Here is a 26,400-nt window from a genome sequence, read left to right on the forward strand (position 1 = left end):
TTACAGTGTAGTGAAGGAAGTTTATTTACGGATGTGGAGAGAACATGGTAAAGGCCCCTGGGCTGGCCAGCAAGGGGGCAATCAGTGGAGATTGAAAACAGATTCTCCAAGCCAGGCCCAGGGAAAAGGGCTGGGGAACCAGCAGGAGGGGGGCGGAGGGGCACAGCTGACCTGAACCTAGAGAAGAGAGAACATGGCCAAGAATTATCCAGGTAGAAGAAACAGAGGAATCTAAAGGGGGTGTATGTCCAACCCCAAGGGTGCCCCAAAGGCACAGTGGCAGTGAGGCTTGCTCTGGCCTAGTCCTCCAGCAAATTCCATCACTGCTGATGGACTGGGCACCATTTCAGCCGTTCTCAGAGGTAGCCCGCCCAGGCCAGGCATGCTGGACCACAGGCTCTTGACCTTGACTGCCCTCTGCTTCTGGGGCTGGCGGTCTCCTCACTCAGGCTCCCTCAGCACAGCAACCAGCTCCCTCTGTTCTCTGTGTAGAGCCTGAAATCAATGGGAGACAACAGACAAACTGGGATCTAAGAAAACCCAAATCCTTGCCCTCCACTGTCCCTGACTCCAGGCCTGGGGTTTCCCCCAGGACAATATGGATGGAGTCTGTGGCTAAGTCATGGGCCCTGCAGAGCATGTTAGGATGAAGGCACATCAGGAAGTCCCCACCATTCGGCAAGTATTTATAGCAAGCTGGGTTCTGTGACCACCTAGGCTGGGCATCCCCAGAGCAGAGCCCATCTTCAGCAAGGGTCCCCAAAGTGGCCCTTCAATCCTCTGACCTCAACAGAGCTTTCTAGCGAGAAACTTTCTTGAATTAAGTACACTTTCAGTTGAGTTACAGACATGGAAATTGCCCATGTCGAACAACGTGAGGGTCTGTAGCTGGAATGGGTGGGGCATGGCTTTAAGAGCAGGGGGCTTTGTTCCTCTTAGGATAGCACTGAATCTCAGAGCTGGTGAGGCCCTGGGATCATTATCTAGCCAATTTGGAAGCCAGGACCCAGAGACAGGAGTGACCCATGGCCTCATGGTGACTGAGTGGCGATGGTGGAGCAGCGCCTTGCCTGAGGACTCAGCAGGGGGCCCTGGGAGTGCCCAAGACACAACTCGGAGCTGTGCCCTGCAAGATGGCACCAGGCTTGGGGGGGTCCTTTGTCACCACCACTTTCGCGCCTGCTGCCCAGTCCCCCAGGCCAGTCTGTGATGTGGGGAGAGCAGAGGGAGTGGAGACAGTAGGGAGCAGAGCAGCTGCCGGCCTTCCACTTGTCACTGCCTCCCGGCCGGGGCCCTTCCCAAGCTGCAGCAGGGCCTTCAGGCTACAGCTAACTGGTATTGGGAAGAGAAGACCAGGGAGATCCAGGAGCCATAAATTTGGGGACCTGTATCCCTCAGGAATATGAGTGTTTGCCCCAGGAAGGGGGCTGTCAAGTGGCTATAAGTAGATGTACATTGGATACTGACATGAAGGATGGAGAGAGTTCGACAGAGATGCCGCCACTTGAGCCCTACTAGAAAGCTTCTCTTGGAAATGCACTTTGAGCCCATAGGAAAATCTGTCTCATTGTGGTGCAGCCAAGCTGCTACTGTGTCATCCAGCTTGATCATCGTCTTCTCCTTTCTTCACCCAATGTGGCCCCAAGTGATGTCGGGCCACTTTCAAAAGTTAAGTTCGCCCTCAAAGGACACACAATTGTGGCATGGAGGATATGTGTTAGATGTGTGAAGGCTCTACAAGTCATTCTAATATACACGTTATTTAAATATTGGGCAATGGCAGATAGTCAAAATAATCCTGAGCACAAAGAACAAAGCTGGAGGCATCACAGTACCTGACTTCAAATTGTACAAGGCTCTAGTAACCAAAACAGCATGGTACTGTTATAAGAACAGACACATAACCAATAGTATAACAGAATACAGACTCAGAAATAAATCCATATACTTATGGCCAACTGATTGTCGGCAAAGGTGTCAAGAACAAACAGTGGGTAATCTCAGCACTTTGGGAAGCTGTGGCAGGTGGATCACCTGGGGCCAGGAGTTCAAGACCAGCCTGGCCAACATGGTGAAACCCCGTCTCTACTAAAAATACAAAATTAACCAGGCGTCGCAGCAGGTACCTGTAATCCCAGCTACTCGGGAGGCTGAGGCTGAAGCAGGAGAATCACTTGAACCCAGGAGGCGGAGGTTGCAGTGAACCAAGATCATGCCACTGCACTCCAGCCTGGGCAACAGAGCAAGACTGTCTCAAAAACAAAGTTGAAATAGAACATTTCTGGGGCCAGGTGTGGTGGCTCAAGTCTGTAATCCCAGCACGTTGTGAGGCTGAGGTGGGTGAATTGCTTGAGCCCAGGAGTTTGAGACCAGCCTGGCCAACATGGTGAAACCCCATCTCTATTAAAAATACAAAATTTAGCTGGGTGTGGCAGCTCATGCCTGGAATCCCAGCTACTCAGGAGGCTGAGGCATGAGAATGGCTTGAACCTGGGAAGTGGAGGTTGCAGTGAGCTGAGATCGTGCCACTGCACTCCAGCCTGGGCAACAGAGTGAGACTCTGTCTAAAAAAAAAAAAAAAGACAAAAAATAACATGCTGGTGAGGATGCAGAGAAAAGTTGATCTCATAAAGGTAAAGAGTAGAATGATAGTTAACAGAGGCTGGGGGAAAGGGTGGGGGATGAAGAGAGGTAGTTTAATGGCATAAACATACAGTTAGGTAAAAGGTGTAAATTCTACTGTTCAACAGTAGTGTAAGGTAACTATAGTTAACAACAATGTACTCCATATTGCAAAGTGGCTAAGAAGAGCCTTGTGCAGTGATGAGCACATGTAATCCCAGCTATTCAGGAGGCTGAGACAGGAAGACTGCTTGAGGCCAGGAGTTCGAGACTGGCCTGGGCAGTATAGCGAGACCCCCATCTCAGAACAAAACCAAAACCAAAGTAGTTAGAAGAGAGGTCTTGAATTGCTCCCAACACATAGAAATGATAAATACTCAAAGTGATGAACACCTCAAATACCCTGACTTGATCACTGCACGTTCTATGCATGTAGCAAAATATCACATGTACTTCCTAAATATGTAAAATATGATGTATCAATTTTAAAAAATACTGTCTCATCCTCTGTTCTTGTTCTCTTCCCATCCCCCTACCATATACCGGGTTTAGAATATATGTATCTATGTTGGGCAGTGGTCACATGGAGCAGTAGAACCAGCACCAGGTTTTAACTCCAAATCTGATGTGGAGGCGCTGTTACCTTGGGTGACTCACCTGCCCTCTCTGGGCCTGGGTCCTCACCTGCTCCATCAGGGGAACACATGCCTGTGCCTGGTGGAGGATCTGGGGGAGACTGTCTGCTGAGGCTGGCAGAGGCTACTGCACACGCCCAAGGAGAGGTAATTCATGACTGTTCCCCAGGGGGCAAGCTCTCCTACCCCCTGTGGGGGTCCCCTGTGTTGGAATGGAGGAAGCCACCAATTTGCGGATCTCAGAGGGCCCATTAGAGAAGGAAGAGGAAGAGGCAGGCTGGGACACTGACCTGCCAGGCCTGCTGCCGGGCCTGGACCTGTAGCTGCAGCTCCTCCACCTGCCTCCGCCCTGCCAGGACGGCATCTGCCAGCTGCTGGTTCTCGGCCTCCTGTTTCTGCACATGGCGCCGCAGGGTGTCCCGTTGCTGCAGGAAGTAGGGTGCCATAACACTGTGCAGATCCTTCTCTGGGATCCCGCTGGGGCGCCTGGAGGGCCACACGGGGCACAAGGAATGAGGGAGGCGGAAGGCCCTTGTGGAAGAGGGTTCAGCTTCCAAGCCCACACTCGGTGACATGCCCACCTTGTCCCAAGTTGGGCTGGCTTCCCAGGTCTCTCCCGTGGTCCCTCTCACCTCCCAAGACCTGTTCCTCGTAGGAATGCACACTTCCTTTCCCTGGGTTTCAATGCTTAGGGGTCCACCTCTCCCCCTTCTCACTTCAGCCCCTATCTTAGCCTTCCCGACCATACCCCACATTCCCCTCCTTTCCTCCACACACACTCCCCTATCCAGAACACTTCAGGGTGACTTTGTAGCCCCTGCCTCTGTCTTTGTGACCATGTGCCCGGCTGGTGCATCCAGTCCACCAGACTGTGAGCTTGAGAGGTTGGGGGTGGCTCCTGACAGAGGGCCCAGACTGTGGGAGGCCCCCATAAGTGTTGGCTGATCTGGGAAGATAAGGAAAGTCAAGTCTGAGGAGGCAAGATTACACAAGAGGTGGAAAGCACTGTGAGTTCTTTAAAAATTCTTTTTCAGGCCAGGTGTGGTGGCTCACGCCTGTAATCCCAGCACTTTGGGAGGCCAAGGCAGGCAGATCACGAGGTCAGGAGATCAAGAGCATCCTGGCTAACATGGTGAAACCCCATCTCTACTAGAAATACAAAAAATTAGCCCGGGCATGGTGGTGGGTGCCTGTAGTCCCAGCTACTTGGGAGGCTGAGGCAGGAGAATGGCGTGAACCCAGGAGGCAGAGCTTGCAGTGAGCCGAGATCGTGCCACTGCACTCCAGCCTGAGAGACAGAGCAAGACTCTGTCTCAAAAAAAAAAAAAAAAAAAAAAAATATTTTTCAATGGCTGAGCGCGGTGGCTCATGCCTGTAATCTCAGCACTTTGGGAGGCCAAGGCAGGTGGATCACCTGAGGTCCGGTGTTTGGGACCAGCCTGGCCAACATGGTGAAACCCCATCTCTACTAAAAATACAAAAATTAGCCAGGTGTGGTGGCAGGTGCTGTAATCCCAGCTACTCGGGAGGCTGAGGCAGGAGAATCGCTTGGACCCGGGAGGCTGAGGTTGCAGTGAGCTGAGATCGCACCATTGTACTCTAGCCTGGCCTGGACAAATCAGTGAGACTCCATCTCAAAAAAAAAAAAAAAATTCTTTTTCAGTTGTGAAACTTAATTCTCTTAAGTATTAAGGTCACAGAGCATTTTTAAAAATTGGAAATTACAAAAAAGATTTCTACTCCCTCTGGCCTAGGATTCTAAGGGAGGGAGGGTTGCAGGAGGCAGGGGCTCAGCTGCTCGGGTCTTGCTGGCCCCTGCTCTCCACGGCTCATCCCAGGCCCCACTTCTCCACCTTGCACTTGGTGTACCAGGTAGCTGGCTGCTGCTGAAATGTCAGCTCCAGGAGAGTAGATATTTGGTCTGTCTTGTTCACTGCTAAGTTTCTGGCATCTAAAACAGTATCGAGGCTGGGCGCGAGGGCTCACACCTTTAATCCCAGCACTTTGGGAGGCCGAGGCAGGAGGATCACCTGAGGTCAGGAGTTCGAGATCAGCCTGGCCAACATGGTGAAACCCCATCTCTACTAAAAATACAAAAATTAGCCAGGCATGGTGGTGGGCGCCTGTAATTCCAGCTACTCAAGAGGCTGAGGCAGGAGAATTGCTTGAACTCAGGAGGTGGAGGTTGCAATGAGCCAAGATCACACCACTGTACTCCAACCTGGGCAACAGAGCAAGACTCTGTCTTAAAAAAAATAGAAAAAAAAAACAATATCGATCATATAGTAGGTGCTCCCTAACCTGTTGAATGAACAAATGTATAAAAACCAGTTGCCCCACCAGCCTCATCTACACCTGTAAGATGTACATGGTGATTCCAAACCTCACTATTCTGCCTCCTCCCACTCCCCCCACCCACCCTTTCTCCCACAGGACCAACAGACCCTAAAATGAGCTCCCTCAGGAAGGCTTCTTCAGTCTGGCCTCAAACTACTTCCCTCCCTAATCCCCTCAACAACATGGCTTACCTGGGGCTCTCCTCCCCTGAAGGGAACTATGCGGTACAACAGTTTTCGGTTACTGTTTGGTGTCTGTCTGCTCTACTTGTCCCTGTCAAAAGGTTCTCTCTCAGGGGCAACAAGCCCAGAGTCTCATGGATATGGTGGATACAGGGTCAGCCTTTTAAAAGTTTTTTTTAGAGACAGGGTCTCACTATATTGCCCAGGCTGGTTCTGAACTCTTGAACTCCTGGTCTCAAGTGATCCTCCCACCTCAGCCCCCTGAATAACTGGGATTACAGGCATGAGTCACCACTCCCTGCTTGGGTCAGTCTTAAAGTCTCCTTCAAGAAGCTGAACTGTCCAGGCATTGTGGCTCAAGCTTGTAATCCCAGCACTTTGGGAGGTCAAGGTGGGAGGACAGCTTAAGGCCAGGAGTTTGTGACCAGCCTGGCCAACACAGTGAGACCCTGACTCTAGAAAAAAAAAAAAAAAAGCTTAATTGCTGCCTCTTTCCTGTGCCTTCTCACCTCCCCACCCCACTCTCACCAGGCTGGCTCTTTGCGGACTTTGCCTTCTTCCACAATTTTATCCAAGGCATTCAAGACAGCTTCTAGGTTCCCCTCCTCTTTGATGTCAGAGATTTCCTCCTGAAGAGAAAGGAGGAAAGAGCTGTAATGACATGAGATGAGCTCATGGCAAAAATATGCTAAACTGCTGACAGCACTTGGTAAGATTTTGGCTAATTTCTGTTCTAGGTCTTTATGCTTTCCCTAACATTCCAACTTTTCTACATGTGGCTTTTATAATTAAGAAAATAGGCTGGGCGTCGTGGTTCACGCCTGTAATCCCAGCACTTTGGGAGGGCCGAGGTGGGTGGATCACTTGAGACCAGGAGTTCGAGACCAGCCTGGTAACACGGTGAAACCCTGTCGCTACTAAAAAAAAAAAAAAAATTAGCTGGATGTGGTGGCACTCAGCTGTCATCCCAGCTACTCGGGAGGCTGAGGCACAAGAATCACTTGAACCTGGGAGGCGGAGGTTGTAGTGAACCGAGATTGCGCCACTGCACTATAGCCTGGGCAACAGAATGAGACTCTGCCTCAAAAAAGCAAACAAAAATAATTAAGGAAATAAAATATAAAGTGGGGAAAATGTTTTATTTATTTATTTTTATTTTAAAAATCTTTTTAGCTAGGCGTGGTGGTGCACTTCTACAGTTCCAGTGATTCTGGAATCTGAGGTAGGAGGATTGCTTGAGCCTAGGAGGCAGAGGCTGCAGTGAGCTGAGATCACGCCACTGCACTCCAGCCTGAGTGACAGAGCCAGACCCTGTCTCAAAAAAAAAAAAAAAAAGGAAGAAAAAAATTAAAATTTTAGGCCACTGTACCGGCCTAAAGTGGGAAATATTTAAAAAGAGCCTGTAGGCTGGTAGTTCATGTAATTCCAGCACTTTGGGAAGCCAAGGTGGGAGGATCGCTTGAGCCCAGAGTTTGAGGCTGCAGGGAGCTGTGATTATGCCGCTGTACTCAAGCCTGGGTGACAGAGCAAGATCCTGACTTAAAAAAAAAAAGACCCCATCAGCCTTTGCTGAGTTTACATGGTCTAGAGAGCAGGCAACATAAAACACATAATCACAATACAGGACAGTGAGCAAAGGCTGCATCTAAGATACCCGCATCATTTGGAGGGGAGTGACGATGGATGCTGCAGCCTGCTGGGCACCCAGGACAGCTCTAGGGGCTGAGGAGACAGAGGTGTAGAGGGTGGGGCCACTGCCCTCAGGGGACTGACAATCTGGAGACAGAACCCAAGTCAACAGCACCTGCCAGGCTTCCCGCCACTCACCCGGATAGATGTCTGCAACTGAGCTATAAACTTGTCATAGATTCGCTGTGTCATCTCAGGCTGCAACTGGTAGAAGCACTTATAGCAGTCAGTGAATCTCTGGTAGCTGGCGGGAAGGAGAGAAGCAAAGGTGGGAAGGGCCAAGCATGAGGCCGGCCATCAGCCTGCCTGGGTACCTCCGCTTCGCATTACAGGACTCTGAGCTCTGTCCACTTCATGGCCCTGGTTAAAGCCAGTGGATGCAAATCTCTCATCTAAGCACGAGTCACTGAGGATGGTTCAACCCCATCAATGCCCCATCAGCATCCTCACTCCTTCTTAGGAGAGCCCCAGGTGAGTTTAAGTGTTTATCTCTTGAAGATTACTCCTCACTCCTTCCACAGTTTCTAGCAAGCTCTCGGGTTAGGCTGATGGTGCTGGTCTGGGGAACCACACTTTGAGAGCCTCTGGTCATTCTAGTGCCCTGAAGGACTTGGATTAGGACAGGGCATGTGACATCTGGGAGAGATTGGCTTACTCCTAAGAAGAGCCACATAGAAAGCAACTGATGCTCTCTCGGCAGGACATTACCATATCCAGGTGATGCTCTTTGGCAACCATGGCGCCCTGGCCTGAGGGCAGAGTTTACACCAACCTGCAGCCACTCTACTTTGGGGCTTCTTGTTACATGAGGTAATATATTTCTCTTATTGTTGGAGCCTGATTTTCTTTCCTTTTTTTTTCTTGAGGCAGTCTCGCTCTGTCACCCAGCTGGAGTGCAGTGGCGTGATCTTGGTTCATTGCAACCTCTGCCTCCTGGGTTCAAGCGATTCTCCTACCTCAGCCTCCCGAGTAGCTGGGATTACAGGCACCCGCCACCACGCCTGGCTAATTTTTGTATTTTTAGTAGAGATGGGGTTTCACCATGTTGGCCAGGCTGGTCTTGAACTCCTAACCTCAGGTGATCCACGCGCCTCAGCCTCCCAAAGTGCTAGGATTACAGGTGTAATCCAGCCTGAAGCCTGATTTTCTACTTTTCTTTTTGAGACAGGATCTCATTCCATCACCCGGGCTGGAGTGCAGTGACACAATCAGAGCCCACTGCAACCTCCAACTCCAACTCCTGGGCTCAAGGGATCCTCTTGCCTCAGCCTCCTGAGTAGCTAGGACTACAGGTGCACACCATCATGACCAGCTAAATCTTTTTTTTTTTTTTTTTTTTTTTTTGAGACGGAGTCTTGCTCTGTCGCCCAGGCTGGAGTGCAGTGGCGCGATCTTGGCTCACTGCAAGCTCCGCCTCCCGCGTTCACACCATTCTCCTGCCTCAGCCTCCTGAGTAGCTGGGATTACAGGTGCCCACCACCACGCCCAGCTAATTTTTCTGTATTTTTAGTAGAGACGGGGGTTTCACCGTGTTAGCTAGGATGGTCTTGATCTCCTGACCTCGTGATCCGCCCATCTCGGCCTCCCAAAGTGCTGGCATTACAGGCATGAGCCACCGTGCCTGCCATGACCAGCTAATTCTTTTATTTTTATTTTTTTGTAGAGTCACGGTCTCACTGTGTTGCCCAGACTCGTCTCAAAAAACTCCTGGGCTCAAGCAATCCTCCTGCCTCAGCCTCCCAAAGTGCTGGGAGTCTAGGGGTGAGCCATCATGCCCAGCCAAGCCTGATTTTAAATCAGGTCTCTGCCACTAGCAGCTGAGAGCTCCTCACTGATAAATCCTTTGCAGCTGGAAGTATTCAACGGTATCCAGTATATTCCCAATGGCTCATTCCTCTTGGACAGAGAAACTCAAGTTAAATGAACTCTTTTGGCTGTTTTTCTCCCTCCCCTTTGTTTCCTCCCTCTCCCTTGCCTGTGTCTCTCTGTCCACTCTCTCAGGCCCTTCCCCTTCAACAAATATTCACTGAGTGTCTGCTATATGCTGATCACCCACCAGGAACTGGGTATTCGAGGTGGATAAGACTGACACGGCCCTCCCAGAGCTTCCAGTAGAGAAGGAGAGATGGCAGAAATGCAGAAACTCACATGCAAGTGATAATCATCTCTTGTAGAGAGTGGTTTAAAAGAAAAAGGCCAGAGTTATAGGGCTAACAGTGTATCAACGATCTTCTTTAAATTGGGAGCGGGTGTGGTCAGATGAAGCAGTGTTTGAGTGACTTGCAGAAAGCGCCTGAACCAAGGAAGATCTTCAAATACACAAAAGCTCACACTGATGCTGTACTGTAGGTCAGGATGCTCCTTGGCTGTGAGGATCAGGCTGGTGGGCCACTGGGTAAACAGGGCATTAGGGCCCTGATGCCCAACACAAAGCCCCACCCCTAGCCAGGGAGTCACTGCTGGGTCCTCCCTTTCTCATGGCTCTTTAAGCCTCCTCACGAAACCCGCTCCCAAACAATGTTTTTGGAAACAGGTGAAGACTAAGAGCAGTGGTATACTGGAGCCAGCTCACAGTGGCCTGCAAGAGAGAACTGCCAAATTTCCAGGAACTCTGGGCCAAGTGTTAAACACAGCCATTATTAAGAATTAAATTACATAAACTGACAATAAATTAACTTCAAAAGCAAAGGTCCTGGGCGCAGTGGCTCATGCCTGTAATCTCAGCACTTTGGGAGGCAGAGACCGGTGGATCACCTGACGTTGGGAGTTCGGGACCAGCCTGACCAACATGGAGAAACCTCGTCTCTACTAAAAAATACAAAAAATTAGCCGGGCGTGGTGATGCACGCCTGTAATCCCAGCTACTCGGGAGGCTGAGGCAGGAGAATTGCTTGAACCCGGGAAGCAGAGGTTGCGGTGAGCTGAGATCACGCCATTGCACTCCAGCCTGGGCAACAAGAGCGACACTCCATCTCAAAAAAAAAACAAAAACAAAACAAAGGTCCTAAAGACTCCAAACATACCACTTCCTAATCATTCTACCACCTTTTACTCTGCTCTTGAGGTAATTTGTATATATTGTCTCTGTCTGGTGGAAATACTGGATCAAGGTAGCTGCTGCCCAGCTCTTCTCAACACTGTGTCTAGTGATGCCATGTTGGTAGCTTAGGAGTATCTACACCTTGGAAATTGGCAAACACTGCAAACCGGGGCTCTCTTTTCAGAGAGCTGGTTGTAAGCAACTACCAGTACACTTCTGGGTCAGAGTGGCGGTCTCTCACCTTTTCAGTGATACACATTCCATGTGAGTACACCTTGGAAGCTAAGCTTAGGTACCTAAAAAAACAATACAGTAGGCCGGGCGCGGTGGCTCATGCCTGTATTCCTAGCACTTTGGGAGGCCAAGGCGGGCGGATCATGAGGTCAGGAGATGGAGACCATCCTGGCTAACATAGTGAAACCCCATCTCTACTAAAAATACAAAAAATTAGCTGGGCGTGGTGGCACATGCCTGTAGTCCCAGCTACTCAGGAGGCTGAGGCAGGAGAATCACTTGAACCTGGGAGGCGGAGGTTGCAGTGAGCTGAGATCACGCCACTGCACTCCAGCCTGGGCGACACAGCAAGACTCCGTCTCAAAAAACAAAACAAAAACAAAAACAATACTGTACACAGAATAGACGATGGGCATTCCTTCAACCCTCAGCAGACTCCCAGATATCTTGTTTTGCTGCTGGCCTGACTAGCCACGCAGTCTGTGGCTACCAGGAGGAACGTGGAGGAACACATGATGCTGACCAAGCAGGGCTGGAATTGAAACTGGGTAATTGTGGCTTAAAACAGGTTTGGCTTAGACATGGGAGATCCTGTTCCTCCACCCAGCCTACTCAGCAGGCGGAGGGTCTGAGCTGGACGCATCTCTCTTCAGCTCAGGCAGCTGACAGCGGATAGGGCCCAGGGCAGGGGTGAAGCAAATTCTGACCACCAGCGCTGGCTGTGACCTGTTCTGAGGTCTCCTTTATGGTATGATAATTCAGTGAAAGTGAAGGACCACAGAAACACACACACTCATACACAGACACAAGATGAAATATATGCTAACAGGACAATGTGGCTTAACCAAGGAGAAAGGCAGCCAGACTGGTGCCAGTGTCAGTGAGTACAGGAATAAGGTGATGTCTTTCTTGAGAGCCAATGCAGAATTGGGAATGTTTTGAATGCCCTTGTGGATTTTCTGAAAAATATACTCAGGGAGAAGCAGGAAAGTGATACACTAAAAAAAAAAAAAAAAAAAATCGCCAGGTGCGGTGGCTCATGCCTGTAACCCCAGCACTTTGGGAGGCCGAGGCGGGCAGATCACCTGAGGTCAGGAGCAGATCACCTAAGGTCAGGAGTTCGAGACCAGCCTGACTAACATGATGAAACCCTATCTTTACTAAAAATACAAAAATTAGCTGGGTGTGGTAGCGCATGTCTGTAATCCCAGCTACTTCGGAGGCTGAGGCAGGAGAATCACTTGAACCCGGGAGGCGGAGGTTGCAGTGAGCTGAGATCATGCCATTGCACCCCAGTGTGGGCAACAAGAACGAAACTCCGTCTCAAAAAAAAAAAAAAAAAAATCATAGTCAGGTGCAGTGGCTCACGCCTGTAATCCCAGCATTCTCTGAGGCTGAGGCAGGAGGATCACTTGAGCCCAGGAGTTGGAGACCAGCCTGTGCAACACAGCAAGACCCTGTCTCAATAAAAAAAAATTTAAGGCCAGGCGCAGTGGCTCACACCTGTTATCCCAGCACTTTGGGAGGCTAAGGCAAGGGGATCACTTGAAGTCGGGAGTTCGAGACCAGCCTGACCAAAATGGAGAAAACCCATCTCTACTAAAAATATAAAAAATGAGCCAGGCATGGTAGTAGACACCTGTAATCCCAGCTACTCAGGAGGCTGAGGCATGAGAATCGCTTGAACCCGGGAGGCGGAGATTGCGGTGAGCTGAAATCGCGCCACTATACTCCAGCCTGGGCGACAGAGCAAGACTCTGTCTCAAAAAAAAATAAATAAATAAAATAAAATAAATTTTTTAAAAAATTAAAAGAAATTTTAAATCTTGGCTCACTGCAACCTCCGCCTCCTGGGTTCAAGCATTCTCATGCCTCAGCCTCCCAGGTAGCTGGGATTACAGGTGCCTACCACCACGCCCAGCTAATTTTTGTATTTTTAGTAAAGACAGGGTTTCACCATGTTGGCCAGGCTGGTCTTGAACTCCCAATCTCAGGTGATCCACCCACCTCGGCCTTCCAAAGTGCTGGGATTACAGGCGTGAGCCATTGAGCCTGGCCAAAAAAAAATTTTTAATTCATGACCATTTGCCCCAAGTGTCAAATTTTATCTTTTTACGCAAATTATAATATCCTTGTGGACAAGGATGCCGTCTGCAATGCTGCTGGGATCTCCAGGGTGCCCACAACCATGTCAGATGCACAGCAGCATGTAAGACGCTCTGTAGACTGGGTGACTGGGGCTAAGGTAAGGCCTGGGCTGCCCACCCTGGACCCCAGGATCCCAGGACCTGAAAAGCTTGGGAAGAGGAGTCCTCCCCCAGGAGCCTCCTCTGCAACCTCTCTGCCAAGGCCCCTCTTCACCCCATGACGGGATGGTCTCTTGGCCCTGGCCTCCAAGGGTACATAAGAGGTCATCCAGCTACCCAATGCATACTGGGTAACTTTACTGGTTCTCTGGACAGACTACCTGTCATTTTCCCTGGATTCAAATCCTATCTCTACCACTCATCAACTAGTGACCTCAGACTACTTCTTTACCTCTATAAACCTCAGTTTCCTCCTCTGTCAAATGGGGATAATAACTATCTAGGCCTCACAAAATTACTGTGCAGATTAAGTGAGGTAAAATATATAAAGTCCTCAGTACGGTGCCCAGCACATTGAAATGCTTCATGTTAGCTACAATTATTCTTACTAATCTCAAAATAACAGTCCTCACTGCCCTTCTGAAGTATAGAAGTCAGTAACTTGGCTCCCCAGAGCTGGGAAGTCTCCTCCCAGGTGGAAGGCAGGTGCTAGTGAATGAGGCTTGTGTGCAATTGCACATGCAGAAACCAACCCAGCAGGGGTAAGAACCAGCTGTCAGGATTTGTCCCCACTAGAGAGAAAAGGCCAAATTGTGGCCTCAAAAAGGCTAAATTTATCAGAAATGAAAGTAACTTTTAAAAACCACATTTACTGAGTTTCAAAACTGAGATGACTATATTAACTGATTTTAACCTGTTATTTTTTCTTGGGAGGCCAACGCAGGAGGATCACTTAGCCCAGGAGTTCGAGATCAGCCTGGGCAACATAGTGAGACCCTGTCTTCACAAAAAAATTGTTAAAATAAAAAGAAAAACATTAACCAGGCACAGTGGCTCATACCTGTAATCCCAGTGCTTTGGGAGGCCGAAGTGGGGGGATCACTTGAGGTCAGGAGCTTGAGACCAGCCTGGCCAACATGGTGAAACCCCATCTCTACTAAAAATACAAAAATTAACCAGGTGTGGTGGTACATGCCTGTAATCTCAGCTACTTGGCAGGCTGAGGCAGAAGAATGGCTTGAACCCGGGAGGTGGAGGCTGTAGTGAGCAGAGATCGTGCTACTGCACTCCAGCCTGGGCAACAGAGTGAGACTTCACCTAAAAAAAATAACAAATAAATAAAAATATTTAAATGAATTTGACTTCAAAATATTTAAGCACAGAATCAGGCTCTGGTCATTTGTCAATCTGTTGGTTTACATATGCAGATAAATTGTGCAGGACAGCATGGAAAGATAAAAGAGGGTAACACAATATCACGGTGTACATAGTGCTAAGGGAGCCAAAAAAGGAGCCAGGACTTGCCTTCCTCCCCTGTGGTAACCTGCATGCCGCCCAACTGAAGGCCTGTTTCACAGACTGTCCACCAGAGGGCAGGCGGGGACCAGCACTTCCGTCCCAATGAAGGAGTGGAGAGCTGAGAACAAAACAAACAGGCTGAGAACAAAACAAACAGAAGCTGGGGATGCAAAGGCAGAAGAATGGTACAATGGACTTTGCCAACTGTGGGGAAAGGGTGGGAGAGGGGTGAGGGATAAAAGACTACATACTGGGTATAGTGTACACTGCTCGGGTGATGGGTGCACCAAAATCTTGGAAATCACCACTAAAGAACTTATCCATGTAACCAAACACCACCTGTTCCCCAAAAAACTACTGAAATTAAAAAAAAAAAAAAAAAAGCTGAGGACTGGAGTGACAGAAATTCTTGCTCTTCATCCCCTATTCACTATACAGCTGTCCATTTCATTAAGAAATGTTTCTCATCAGGGCATGGTAGCTCATGCCTGTAATCTCAGTACTTTGGGAGGCTGAGGTGGGCAGATTACCTGAGGTCAGGAGTTCGAGACCAGCCTGGCCAATATGGCAAAACCTCCTCTCTACTAAAAATACAAAAATTAGCAGGGCGCCTGTAATCCCAGCTACTCGGGAGGCTGAGGCAGGAGAATCGCTTTAACCCGGGAGGCGGAGGTTGCAGTGAGCCAAGATGGTGCCACTGCCCTCCAGCCTGGGCAACAGAGCAAAAGTGACTCAAAAAGGAAAAAAAAAAAAATTCTCCATTTGGTCTTTTTCTCTCTCCACTTTCTGGTCCTGTGTACACTGGGAAGCCCCAGGACTGAGAAAGGGAGAGGAGGAAAGAGGGAAAGAAGAAAGAGATAAATGTTTCTTTTTTATTTTCATTTTTTTTTTGAGACAGAGTCTCACTCTGTCACCCAGGCTGGAGTGCAGTGGCGCGATCTCGGCTCACTACAAGCTCCGCCTCTGGGGTTCACACCATTCTCCTGCCTCAGCCTCCCAAGTAGCTGGGACTACAGGCCCCTGTCACCACACCCAGCTAATTGTTTGTATTTTTAGTAGAGACGGGGTTTCACCATGGTCTCGGTCTCCTGACCTCATGATCCACCCACCTCAGCCTCCCAAAGTGCTGGGATTACAGGCGTGAGCCACTGCACCCGGCCTGATAAATGTTTCTTAATGAAAATAAGAGGAAAGTCTCCAGGCCAGTGATTCAAGATGAATCGTTGTATTAAAAGGTTATCCTTTAAAAATTAGCCTTTCGACAGGTACAATTAGGATTCTGGTGTTGTACAGTAGAGTGACTGTGGTTAACCGTAAAATATTGCATATTGCCAAATAGCTAGAAGAGATGCTTTTGAAGGTTCTCACCACAAAGAAATGATAAATCTATGAGATGACATGCTAATTACCCTGATTGGATCATTATACAACATAGATATGTACCCTATAAATATGTACAATTACAATGTGTCAATTAAAAATAAATACTTAAAATTAATCCTAATTATATCTTTAGGTTATTTGGTCTCTTGGACTAATTTAGTCTTTTATTGTTTAGCTTCTTCCTTTGAAAACTGCTGGGAAAACTTCAAAAATCTGAAATTGGGATACTTTTCCTGAGAAAGATGGAAGAAACTTTGTGGTTTGATAAATATTAGCATGAAGATAAAAAATGCCAGCAGGATAATTGTATTCATTTAATAGACACTTACTGAGCACCGACCAGGTACCAGGCCAAGCTTGGTGGTACAAACCCAAAGACGAAACAGTACAATTCCTGCCGTCAAAGGGACTGCAGATCAACCTTTGGGAAAATGGGTATGAGACAGCATGGGGCCTTAGCAGGGGTTCGGGGAAGGCTCCCTAGAGGAAGCAATGTCAGAGAGAGAAGCAGGAGCTGGCCACAGGACAGGAGAAGAGCAGCATGGAGTAAGTTCAGGCAGTGTAGCTGAAGGGCGGGGGGGAGGGTGTGTGTGTGTGTGTGCATGTGCACATATGTGCATGTGTGTGAAGATGCAGTAATAATAGGAAACTGAGGACTGATTAGTGCCAGGCCCTGTTCTATGTACTCTACATAACTCACTGAATCCTTACCATGATTCTATGAGGCGGGGTTCTATTATCATCACCCCCATTTTTCAGATGAGGAAGCTGAGGCAGAGAGAAGCTTGCCCAAGGTCACACAACCAGCATGTCATGGAGCCAGCTGGGACTCAATCCAGGCCATCTGGCCATGTTGGCTTCCATGCAGGGCCAGACACAGAGTCTGGAGTGTGGATGTATCATGACCGGAGGAGCTAGAAAAGGGACAGAAGCAGAGATGTGATATGAACAGATCTACACCTTAGGACATGCACTTGGCTGCCATGTGAGGGTGGCTTCAGGAAGCACAGCTGAGACAACAGCAGCCTGGAGCAAGGCAAAAACAGTGGGGACAGAAAGAGGTGGATGGTCTGGAAACATACGGAGGGAAAGTATGAGCATGCCAGGCCTGGAGCCACACACCACAGTTTGATGACTCATGCCCACCCTTCAGAAACAAAACACCACCAGTAGCAGGCATCACCTGCATATTCAAAGAGGGTGAGATATTTCCAGGGCATTTATAGTCAGAATAGTTTATATATTAAACCACTCTTTTTCCTGTGATGAACTATTTCCTATGAATACCAACAGTCTTTGGCACTAGTTCATTACAAATGCAATTCGCTTTCTTTTCTTGGTCACTGCCAGACGTAGGCTTTAAGCCACTTTACACATCTTACCCTGTGCGGCATATCCCAGGCCAGAAGACTGAACCACAAGGACATCTCTAAGTATGGCATCTAAGAACTTAAGAACTGTCGCCATACACGGTGGCTCACGCCTGTAATCCCAGCACTTTGGGAGGCTGAGGCGGGCGGATCACCTGAGGTTAGGAGTTTGAGACCAGCCTGGCCAACATGGTGAAACCCCGTCTCTACTTAAAAGTCTGTATTCGGCTGGGAGCAGTGGCTCATGTCTGTAGTCCCAGAACTTTGGGAGGCCGAGGCGGGCAGATCACCTGAGGTCAGGAGTTTGAGACCAGCCTGATCAACATGGAGAAACCCCATCTCTACTAAAAATACAAAATTAGCCAGGCGTGGTGGCTCATGCCTGTAATCCTGGCTACTCAGGAGGCTGACGTGGCAGAATTGCTTGAACCTGGGAGGTGGGGGTTGAGGTAAGCTGAGATCGTGCCATTGCACTCCAGCCTGGGCAACAAGAGCGAAACTCCATCTCAAAAAGAAAAAAAAAAAGTATGTATTCATATATGACACTTATTGAGCCCTTTCTCTGGAAACCAGCTGAGAGTAAGTTCCTATTTAATCAAGTGAGGAGAAGGATGTTCTAGTGAGGAGAAGCAGCAGTGGGAAGACAAGGTGGCAGGGGTGAAGGCAGGGGGGCAGCACTTGGTGCAGAAGAGCTTCCGTGCCCATGTGTGGTCTGCACTGGCACTCAGGTGTGCATGCGCTGTACTCCCATGGCCCTGACTTGGGGTTGGTGAGATGGGAAGGAATGGCCTTGTACACTGTGCTAAGGAGCTTGCATTCATTCTGGAAGCAACCCTGAACCAATTAAACATTTTAAGCAGGAGAAGCGGATCAAATCTGAGCTGTAGACTGGTGGGAGGACACAAGACTGAGGCTGGAGGGCCAGTTTGGAGGCAGGTGCAAGAGTCACAGTGAGAGACAGTCAGGGCCTGAACTCAGACAGTGTCAGCAAGGATGGAAAGGAGGAGTCGGAGGTGAGAGAGGCTGAAGCCAACAGGGGTGGGCAGTTGAATGGAAGTGAAAGGGATGGACAGGCCAATGAGGACTCTCAAATCTTTAGCCTAGAGAATGGATAGTGGTAATTCCTTCAACCAACTCAGGGATCACAAGAAGGGAAGAGGTGGAAGAGAAATCCTGTTCCCATGCTGAGCTGATGATTCTGTGGGACACCAAATGGAGATTTGTAGTAGTAGACTGTTGGAGTTAGAGGTCTGAAACTCAGGGGAGATATTGCTTGGGAATCCCCATTTATCTAAAACTATGTACTGAATGCCTCCTGTATACCAGGCACCGTGATGAGTAAAGAATAGAGAATGATGAACAAGACAGACAAGATACTGCCCTCAAGGACCTTAGGTTTTATGTAGGGGAGACTGACCACAAATAAGTAAACAAGCAGACAACAGAACAGCAGACTGCAATATGTGCTATGAAGGAATAAATAACCGGTGTCTATCATGACAAATAACCAGGGGAGCAAGGTGGCCTTAGAGCGGGTCAGGGAAGAGATGGAGGAAGACCATTCTTGGCAGAGCAAACAGCAAGTGCAGATGCCAAGGCAGGAAAGCACTTGAAGTTCCAGGCAATGAGGAGGTCAGTATGAGTGAGTATGAGTGCAGCAGGGCACAAGAGGTAGCCCGGGCCTAGAAGCCCTGGTGAGGAGCAATGGACAGTCACCGAAGGCTTTCAGTAGCAGCAAGACATCAGATGGGAGGAGGGGGTGAAAGTAAGGAGAGGGCAACATTCACACGTTTAAAGGACAGGAGAAGAGGAGCCCGGGAAGGAGCAGCTAGTCAGGTAAAGGGGCAGAGAATGACGTCGGAAACCAAGGGAGAAATCTGAAGAACAGAGGAGTGGTTGACAATGTCAAAGCCTACAAAGAAAGCAAGTACGTTAAATATTTTAAAAATATATATCCAGCTGGGCGCGGTGGCTCATGCCTGTAATCCCAGCACTTTGGGAGGCTGAGGCAGGTGGATTACCTGACGTTAGGAGTTCGAGATCAGCCTGGCTAACATGGTGAAACCCCATCTCTACTAAAAATACAAAAATTAGCTGGGCGTGGTGGCGGGCACCTATAATCCCGGCTACTCAGGAGGCTGAGGAGAATTGCTTGAACCCAGGAGGTGGAGGTTGCCATGAGCCGAGATCACGCCACTGCACTCCAGTCTGGGCAACAAGAGTGAAACCCCGTCTGAAAAAAAATAAAATATATATACACACACACACACACACACACACACACACACACACATACATGTATATATCTCCAAAGTATTTAGCAACAAAGAGGTTATTAATTACGTTGAAAGGGGTAGTTTTAAAGGAAGGGTGGCGGAATGCCCCAAGATGAGGAAAAACTGGAGACAGGCTGGGTGCAGTGGCTCACACCCGTAATCCCGACCCTTTAGGAGGCTGAGGCGGGAGGATCACTTGATCCTAGAAGTTGGAGACCAGACTGGGCAATGTAGCAAGACCCCATTTCTACAAAAAAATCTAAACAAAAATATTAAAAAATTGGCCAGGTGAGGTGGTGCATGCCTGTAGTCTCAGGCAGCTACTCAGGACGCTGAGGCAGGAAGATCACTAGCGCCCAGGAGTTCAAGACCAGCATGGGCAGGCCGGGCATGGTGGCTCACGCCTGTAATCCCAGCACTTTGGGAGGCCGAGGCAGGTGGATCACAAGGTCAGGAGATCGAGACCATACTGGCTAACACAGTGAAACCCCGTCTCTGCTAAAAATAGAAAAAAATTAGCCGGGCATGGTGGCGGGTGCCTGTAGTCCCAGCTACCCGGGAGGCTGAGGCAGGAGAATGGCGTGAACCTGGGAGGTGGAGCTTGCAGTGAGCGGAGACAGCGCCACTGCACTCCAGCCTGGGAGACAGAGCCAGACTCCATCTCAAAAAAAAAAAAAAAAAGACCAGCATGGGCAACATATCAAAACCCCATTTCTACAAAAAATACAAAAATTAGCTGGGTGTGGTAGTGTGTGCCTGTAGTCCCAGCTACTCGGGAGGCTGAGGTGAAAGGATCACCTAAGCCGGGGAGGCGGAGGTTGCAGTGAGCTGTGATCATGCCACTGCACTCCGGTCTGGGCGACAGAGCATGACCCTGTCTCAAAGAGAAAAAAAAATTAGCCAAGTGTGGTGGTACACACCTGTAGTCCCAGCTACTTGGGAGGCTATGCTGGGAGGATCACTTGAGCCCAGGAGGTTGAGACTACAATGAGCCATGATTGTGCCACTGCACTCCAGCCTGGGCAACAGAGCAAAATCCTGTCTCTAAATAAATAAATAAAGAGAAAAGATGGGACTTGCTGGACCAAACATAAGGTTTCCTACAAGGGCCTGGTTTTAACAACCCACATGCACTGGCAGAGACAGGCAGATCGGTGGGGCAGGAGATAGACTCAGGGACATAGTGGGCTAGGAGCTGGCCATTGGTAAGGGGGCTCCATCAAGCAATAGAGATGAGCTGTGTAGTTGATGGTATTTGGGAAAGTTAGAAAAATAAGCCTGGCTTCAGACTATCACTTTATACCTTAATCCAGCCAGATTAAAGATTTAAAGAGTAAAACGATGAAACAGCTAACAGAAGAAAACACTGGAGATTATCTTTGTGACCTAGATGTGGGCATAGCCTTTATAAAAAAGACCCCAAGGTCTTTTTTGGTGCATGGTGGCTCACACCTGTAATCCCAGCACTTTGGGAGGCTGAGGCGGGCGAATCACCTGAGGTCAGGAGTTTGAGACCAGCCTGGCCAAAATGGTGAAACCCCGGTCTCTACTAAAAATATAAAAATTAGCCAGGTGTGGTGGTGTGCACCTGTAGTCCCAGCTACTTGGGAGGCTGAGGCATGAGAATTGCTTGAACCTGGGAGGAGGCTGCAGTGAGCCAAGATCACGCCACTGCACTCCAGCCTGGGTGACAGACCGAGACTCCGTCTCAAAAAATAATAATTAAAATAAATAAATAAATAAATAAACAAGACCCCAAAAGCACAAATCATAAGGTGAAAAAAAACGAATGGAAGTAATTACATGAAAATTAGGATTAAAAAAAAACGGATTAGGCAATATCTGTTTTTTTGTTTTTGTTTTTGTTTTTGAGACGGAGTCTCGCTCTGTCACCCAGGCTGGAATGCAGTGGCGCAATCTCAGCTCACTGCAACCTCCGCCTCCCAGGTTCAAGCAATTCTCCTGCCTCAGCCTCCCGAGTAGCTGGGACTACAGGTGCGTGCCACCATGCCCGGCTAATTTTTTTGTATTTTTAGTAGAGATGGGGTTTTACCATGTTGGCCAAGATGGTCTCAATCTCTTCACCTCGTGATCTGCCCGCCTCAGCCTCCCAAAGTGCTGGTGATTACAAGCATGAGCACTGCGCCTGGCCTATATCTGGCATTTTTTTAAATGGCTCTTTGAGTTAGTCAAGAGGCTGAGAAAAGGAGTCAGGAGGATCCATGCAGCTCATGAAGGGTCTGCAGGCATAACTGCATTTCCCTTCTGTGTCATCCTCTTAAGGGAAAATGGAAACAGTTAAAATGTGTGCTGCTTTTTATTTAATTGAAGACTTCTGTTCCTCAAAGGACATCACCAACAAAGTTATCACCCAATAGATATTTCCTTCTATACTAGCAACTCTAGCAAATCAACAAGATAAAAAACCCATTTTTAAAAAAGGTCTGAAAATGAAAGGCTGGAGGAAATGAGCAGGCAGTTCTCAGAAGAGGAAGCCAAAATGACTAAGTACATGAAGAAATGCCCAAACCTGCCAGGAATCAGGGACACACAAATTAAAACAAGATACCGCTTTCACACCTGGCAGAATGACAAATATTAGAATGGTAAAAAACCCAGTGACAGTGAGAAGGTGGCAGACAAGAACAGCTTTTCTGGAAAGTAATCTGATGGAACAGAGGTAGGTGCAAACTCTAGGATCCAGTGATCCCTCTCCCAGTTATATGTCTCAGAGAAATTCTAGCACTAGCTCCTGTGGAAATGTACAAGGATATTCACCCTGGAATAATTTATGGATGAGGAGCTGATAGGAAATGGGTAAGTGGTGGATGCATATCAAGGACTGACAGGCAGCACTAAGAAGCTATGAACCATGTGCATGTGCACTTTTAGAGCATGGTTAGTTTTTTTTTTTTTTTTTTTTTTTGAGTTGGAGACTCGCTCTGTTGCCCAGGCTGGAGTGCAGTGGCACAATCTCAGCTCACTGCAACTTCCCCGCCTCCTGGGTTCAAGTGATTCTCCTGCCTCAGCCTCCCAAGTAGCTGAGATTACTGGTGGGCGTCATGACACCCGGCTAATTTTTGTATTTTTAGTAGAGACGGGGTTTCACCGTGTTGGCCAGGCTGGTCTCAAATTCCTGACCTCAAGTGATCCACCCACCTCGGCCTCCCAAAGTGCTGGGATTACAAGCGTAAGCCACCACACCTGGCCTGACATGGTTAGATCTTGAAAACAATGTTGTTGAGTAAAAAATGACATATGTAGCACAATATCATTCATATAAATTTAAAACATACACAGACAAAAATATAACATATTTTACAAGGATACAGTCAAATGCCACTTCCTTAACCTCCTCCTCACCCTGACCCCTCTTCCCCATTGCTCTCTATTCCTTTACACTGATTTTATTTTATTTTATTTTATTTTTTTGAGATAGAGTCTCACTCTGTTGCCCAGGCTAGAATGCAATGGTGGGATCTTGGCTCACTGAAACCTCCGCTTCCCAGGTTCAAGCGATTCTCCTGCTTCAGCCTCCCGAGTAGCTGGGATTACAGGCATGCGCCACTAGGCCCGGCTAATTTTTATATTTGTAGTAGAGATGGGGTTTCGCTACGTTGGCCAGGCTGGTCTCGAACTTCTGACCTCAAGTGATCCACCCGCCTCTGCCTCTCAAAGTGCTGGGATTACAGGTGTGAGCCACTGCGCCAGGCTCAATTTTATTTTTTTTAATGGTACCAGAATGTCTACTCCAAGAAGATTGGAACCTTGTCCATCTTGATCACTGCCTTATCTCCAGCAACTAGAACCCTACTAGAACTAGAACAAATTTATTGACACTGTCAATGGTCAGTAAATATTTGTGTTATAAATAAGTGGCCGAGGCAGGCGGATCACCTGAGGTCAGGAGTTCAACACCAGCCTGGCCAACATGGCAAAACCCCATCTCTACTAAAAATACGAAAATTAGCTGGGCATGGTGGTGCATGCCTGTAATCCCAGCCACTCGGGAGGCTGAGACAGGAGAATCGCTTGAACCCAAGAGGCAGGGGTTGCAGTGAGCCTAGATTGTGCCATTACACTCCAACCTGAGCAACAGAGCAAGACCCTGTCTCATAAATAAATAAATAAATAAATAAATAAATAAATGGGACGGGCACTGTGGCTCATGCCTGTAATCCTAGCACTCTGGGAGGCTGAGGTGGGAGGATCACTTGAGCCTCAGAGCTTGAGATCAGCTTGGGCAACACAGCAAGACCTCATCTCTAAAAGAAATAAAAATAAATAAATAAATAAATAAATAAATGGGGGGACATATAACTAAGAGAAAGTGGGGACTATGGGAGGGGAGACAAGGGCAAGAATGAGTAGGGAAAAATAAATACAACAGGGGAGGGACCATGCCAGGACATATGATGATGACGTGCCATGATTGGTTCATAAAAGTGATTACAAATTATTTTATCAAATTCATTATTATGGCAAACTAGGCCCTGCATGATAAGGCTGTTACCTGCCTCTCCAGCCTCATCTCATTTTACTCTGATCACTATGCTGTAGCCAAGAAGGTCTCTGCCAGTTCCCGGAATATCTGATCACCTCAGGGACTTTGCACAGGCTGTCCCCTTTTCCTATACATTCGTTCTGTAATTCTTCAAAAAGGTGCAGTAATTCTTCAAAAAGGGTGCAGTGGCTCATGCCTGTAATCCCAGCACTTTGGGAGGCAGAGGTGAGTGGATCGCTTGAGCTCAGGAGTTCGAGACCATCCTGGCCAACATGGTGAAACCCTGTCTCTACTAAAAAATACAAAAATTAGCTGGCCGTGGTAGCAGGCACCTGTAATCTCAACTACTCGGGAGGCTGAGGGAGGAGAATCACTTGAACCCGGCAGGTGGAGACTGCAGTGAGCCGAGATCGAGCCACTGCACTCCAGCCTGGGCAACAGAGCTAGACATTGCCTAAAAATAATAATAATAATAAAAATAATAATAATAATCTGGTTCCTTCTCATCCTTCAAGTTCCAGCTGAAATGCCACCTCAGAATGGGCGCCCCAAGCATCCTATCTAGTGGTATCATTACCTGTTCATTATCTTTTTTTTTTTTCTTTTTTAGAGGCAGGGTCTTGCTCTGTCACCTAGGCTGGAGTGCAATGGGGCTGTTATAACTCACTGAAGCCTCAAACTTCCGGGCTCAAATGATCCTCCTGCCTCAGCCTCCCAAAGCACTGGGATTACAGGCATGAGTCACTGTTGACACATAATAATGGCCTTACTATCTTACCAGCCTATGTGATGATGATGTTGGCGTCTCTACCCATTGAATGCAAGCTCCAAAAAGACAAGAGGCCTTGTCTGCCTCATGGTATCCCCAGCATCTGACACTCAAATATTTGATGAGTCATGAGTGAAGACAAATCATTAATTATGCGTAGGAAAGGTAAAGTGCTGAACCCAGGAGGAATGGACTGGGAACAGATGAGAGTCCTGATGAAGCCAAAGAACAGGGAAGTGGGGATAGAGAGGGCTAGAGGAGGAGAGGCTGTGGTCAGGGCACCGAACTCCTGGAAGCGTTTCAACACTGATGTGCTGGGGTGGTGGGATCACGGGCAAAACTCTCGAGTCATATACATTATATAAAAGTGAAGGCCGGGCGCGGTGGCTCACGCCTGTAATCCTGGTACTTTGGGAGGCCGAGGTGGGTGGATCACGAGGTCAGGAGTTCCAGACCAGCCTGGCCAACATGGTGAAACCTCGTCTCTACTAGTACAGATACAAAAAATTAGCCAGGTGTGGTAGTGTGCACCTGTAATCCCAGCTACTTGGGAGGCTGAGGCAGGGGAATCCTTTGAACCCGGGAGACGGAGGTTGCAATGAGCCAAGATCGCGCCACTGCTCCAGCCTGGGCGACAGGACGAGACTCCGTCTCAAAAAATTAAAATAAAAATAAATAAAATAAAAGTCGAGACAGGAAAAATGTTTCTTTTCATGGTAACACATTTAGTCCTGGCAATCTCCCAGTGAAGAAGATATTCTCATAATAGCTAACAAATCTTTCTATGTGTCAGGTCCTGTCCTAGGCGCCTTAGGTGTATTTACTCATTTAATTCTCAAAACGACCCTATGAGAAAGGTACTATTGCTGTCACTTGACTGACAAGAAGCCGACGAGGGAGAGGGGGCTTACGTCTTGCTCACATAGTGGTGGGCCGCGACTTAAACCCTGATCTGTAGCCGGGCGCGGTAGCCCGAGCCTGTAGTCCCGGCTACTTGGGAAGCTAGGGCGGGAAGATCGCTTGAGCCCAGGAGGTCGAGTCTGCAGTTATCACGCCACTGCACTCCAGCCTGGGCGACAACGCAAGGCCCTATCTCAAAGATAATAAAAAAATTAAAAACCCTGCTCTAATTTGCAAAGGCTCTATCTTTCCTCCCAACCACCTGAAATTTTAGTGAAAACGGGGCTTCCTGTAGGAAGGAGTAGCTAGCTATCCCGGTCCGCTACAGGTTATCAGTGCGTGAATACCCTGACTCCTAAGGCTCAGGATTTGACTGGGTCGCCTCGTCCGACTGCCCCGCCCCCAACGCGGACCCACGTCACCGCGCGCCAGCCTGCGGCCGTCCTGACCTCGCGGGATTTGAGCTTCGGTGCCAACAAACACTCCCACCGCGGCTGCCTCCACTTTACCTGCCGGCGGCGACCAGCTTCTGAAGAAAAGTGTCCACCATGGTGTCGAGGAGCTTCACCCTCGAAATGGTAGTGCCGGGTGGCACAGATTCCGAAGACGACCCCTCATGCCTTTTTTCCTCACAGCCGCTGCCTAGATTGGCGGTACTTGCTTCGGCCATGTTGAAGTTGAACCTCCAAATCTAACTGGCCCGGCCTCCCCGCCTGCCGGAGCTCCCGATTGGCCGCTCCCGCGAAGGGCGCCTCCGATTGGAAGCGGTAGAACGTCTGTCACCGAGCAGGGCGGGGGCGGGGAAGTCATCGGAGGCTGAGGGTCGCGGGGAGGCGAGGCTCTGCGCGGTGGGA

General features: G+C 48.6%; 1 protein-coding gene across 6 annotated transcripts; it reads right to left on the reverse strand.

The window, feature by feature from the left end:
* PMF1 (polyamine modulated factor 1) lies at window positions 1–26,343 on the reverse strand. 6 transcript variants are annotated; one of them, XM_034937488.2, is made up of 5 exons: window positions 26,056–26,343; window positions 7,604–7,709; window positions 6,305–6,405; window positions 3,548–3,682; window positions 1–495 (listed from the first exon to the last, which is right to left on the reverse strand). In XM_034937488.2, the coding sequence occupies exons 1-5, from the start codon at window positions 26,214–26,216 to the stop codon at window positions 456–458; spliced, it is 543 nt and encodes a 180-aa protein (XP_034793379.1). In that variant the 5' UTR covers window positions 26,217–26,343; the 3' UTR covers window positions 1–455. The 6 variants fall into 6 exon arrangements, with proteins under 6 accessions (XP_034793379.1, XP_054969167.1, XP_034793366.1 ...); XM_055113192.1 differs by lacking the exon at window positions 7,604–7,709 and adding an exon at window positions 14,351–14,462; XM_034937475.1 differs by lacking the exon at window positions 7,604–7,709 and adding an exon at window positions 14,351–14,462 and having other exon boundaries at window positions 3,548–3,743.
* Between the last annotated feature and the right edge of the window lie 57 nt (window positions 26,344–26,400).

The sequence above is a fragment of the Pan paniscus genome, chromosome 1 (genome assembly GCF_029289425.2).
Source record: "Pan paniscus chromosome 1, NHGRI_mPanPan1-v2.0_pri, whole genome shotgun sequence".
Taxonomy (NCBI): Eukaryota; Metazoa; Chordata; class Mammalia; order Primates; family Hominidae; genus Pan; species Pan paniscus.

Coding starts and splice junctions, on each gene's coding strand:
- PMF1 (XM_034937475.1), bottom strand. CDS start 26,216: ATGGCCGAAGCAAGTACCGCCAATCTAGGCAGCGGCTGTGAGGAAAAA. Junction 14,463..26,055: donor AAGCTGGTCGCCGCCGGCAG/GTAAAGTGGAGG, acceptor TTTTGTTCTCAG/CTCTCCACTCCTTCATTGGG. Junction 3,744..6,304: donor GTCCGCAAAGAGCCAGCCTG/GTGAGAGTGGGG, acceptor GTGGCCCTCCAG/GCGCCCCAGCGGGATCCCAG.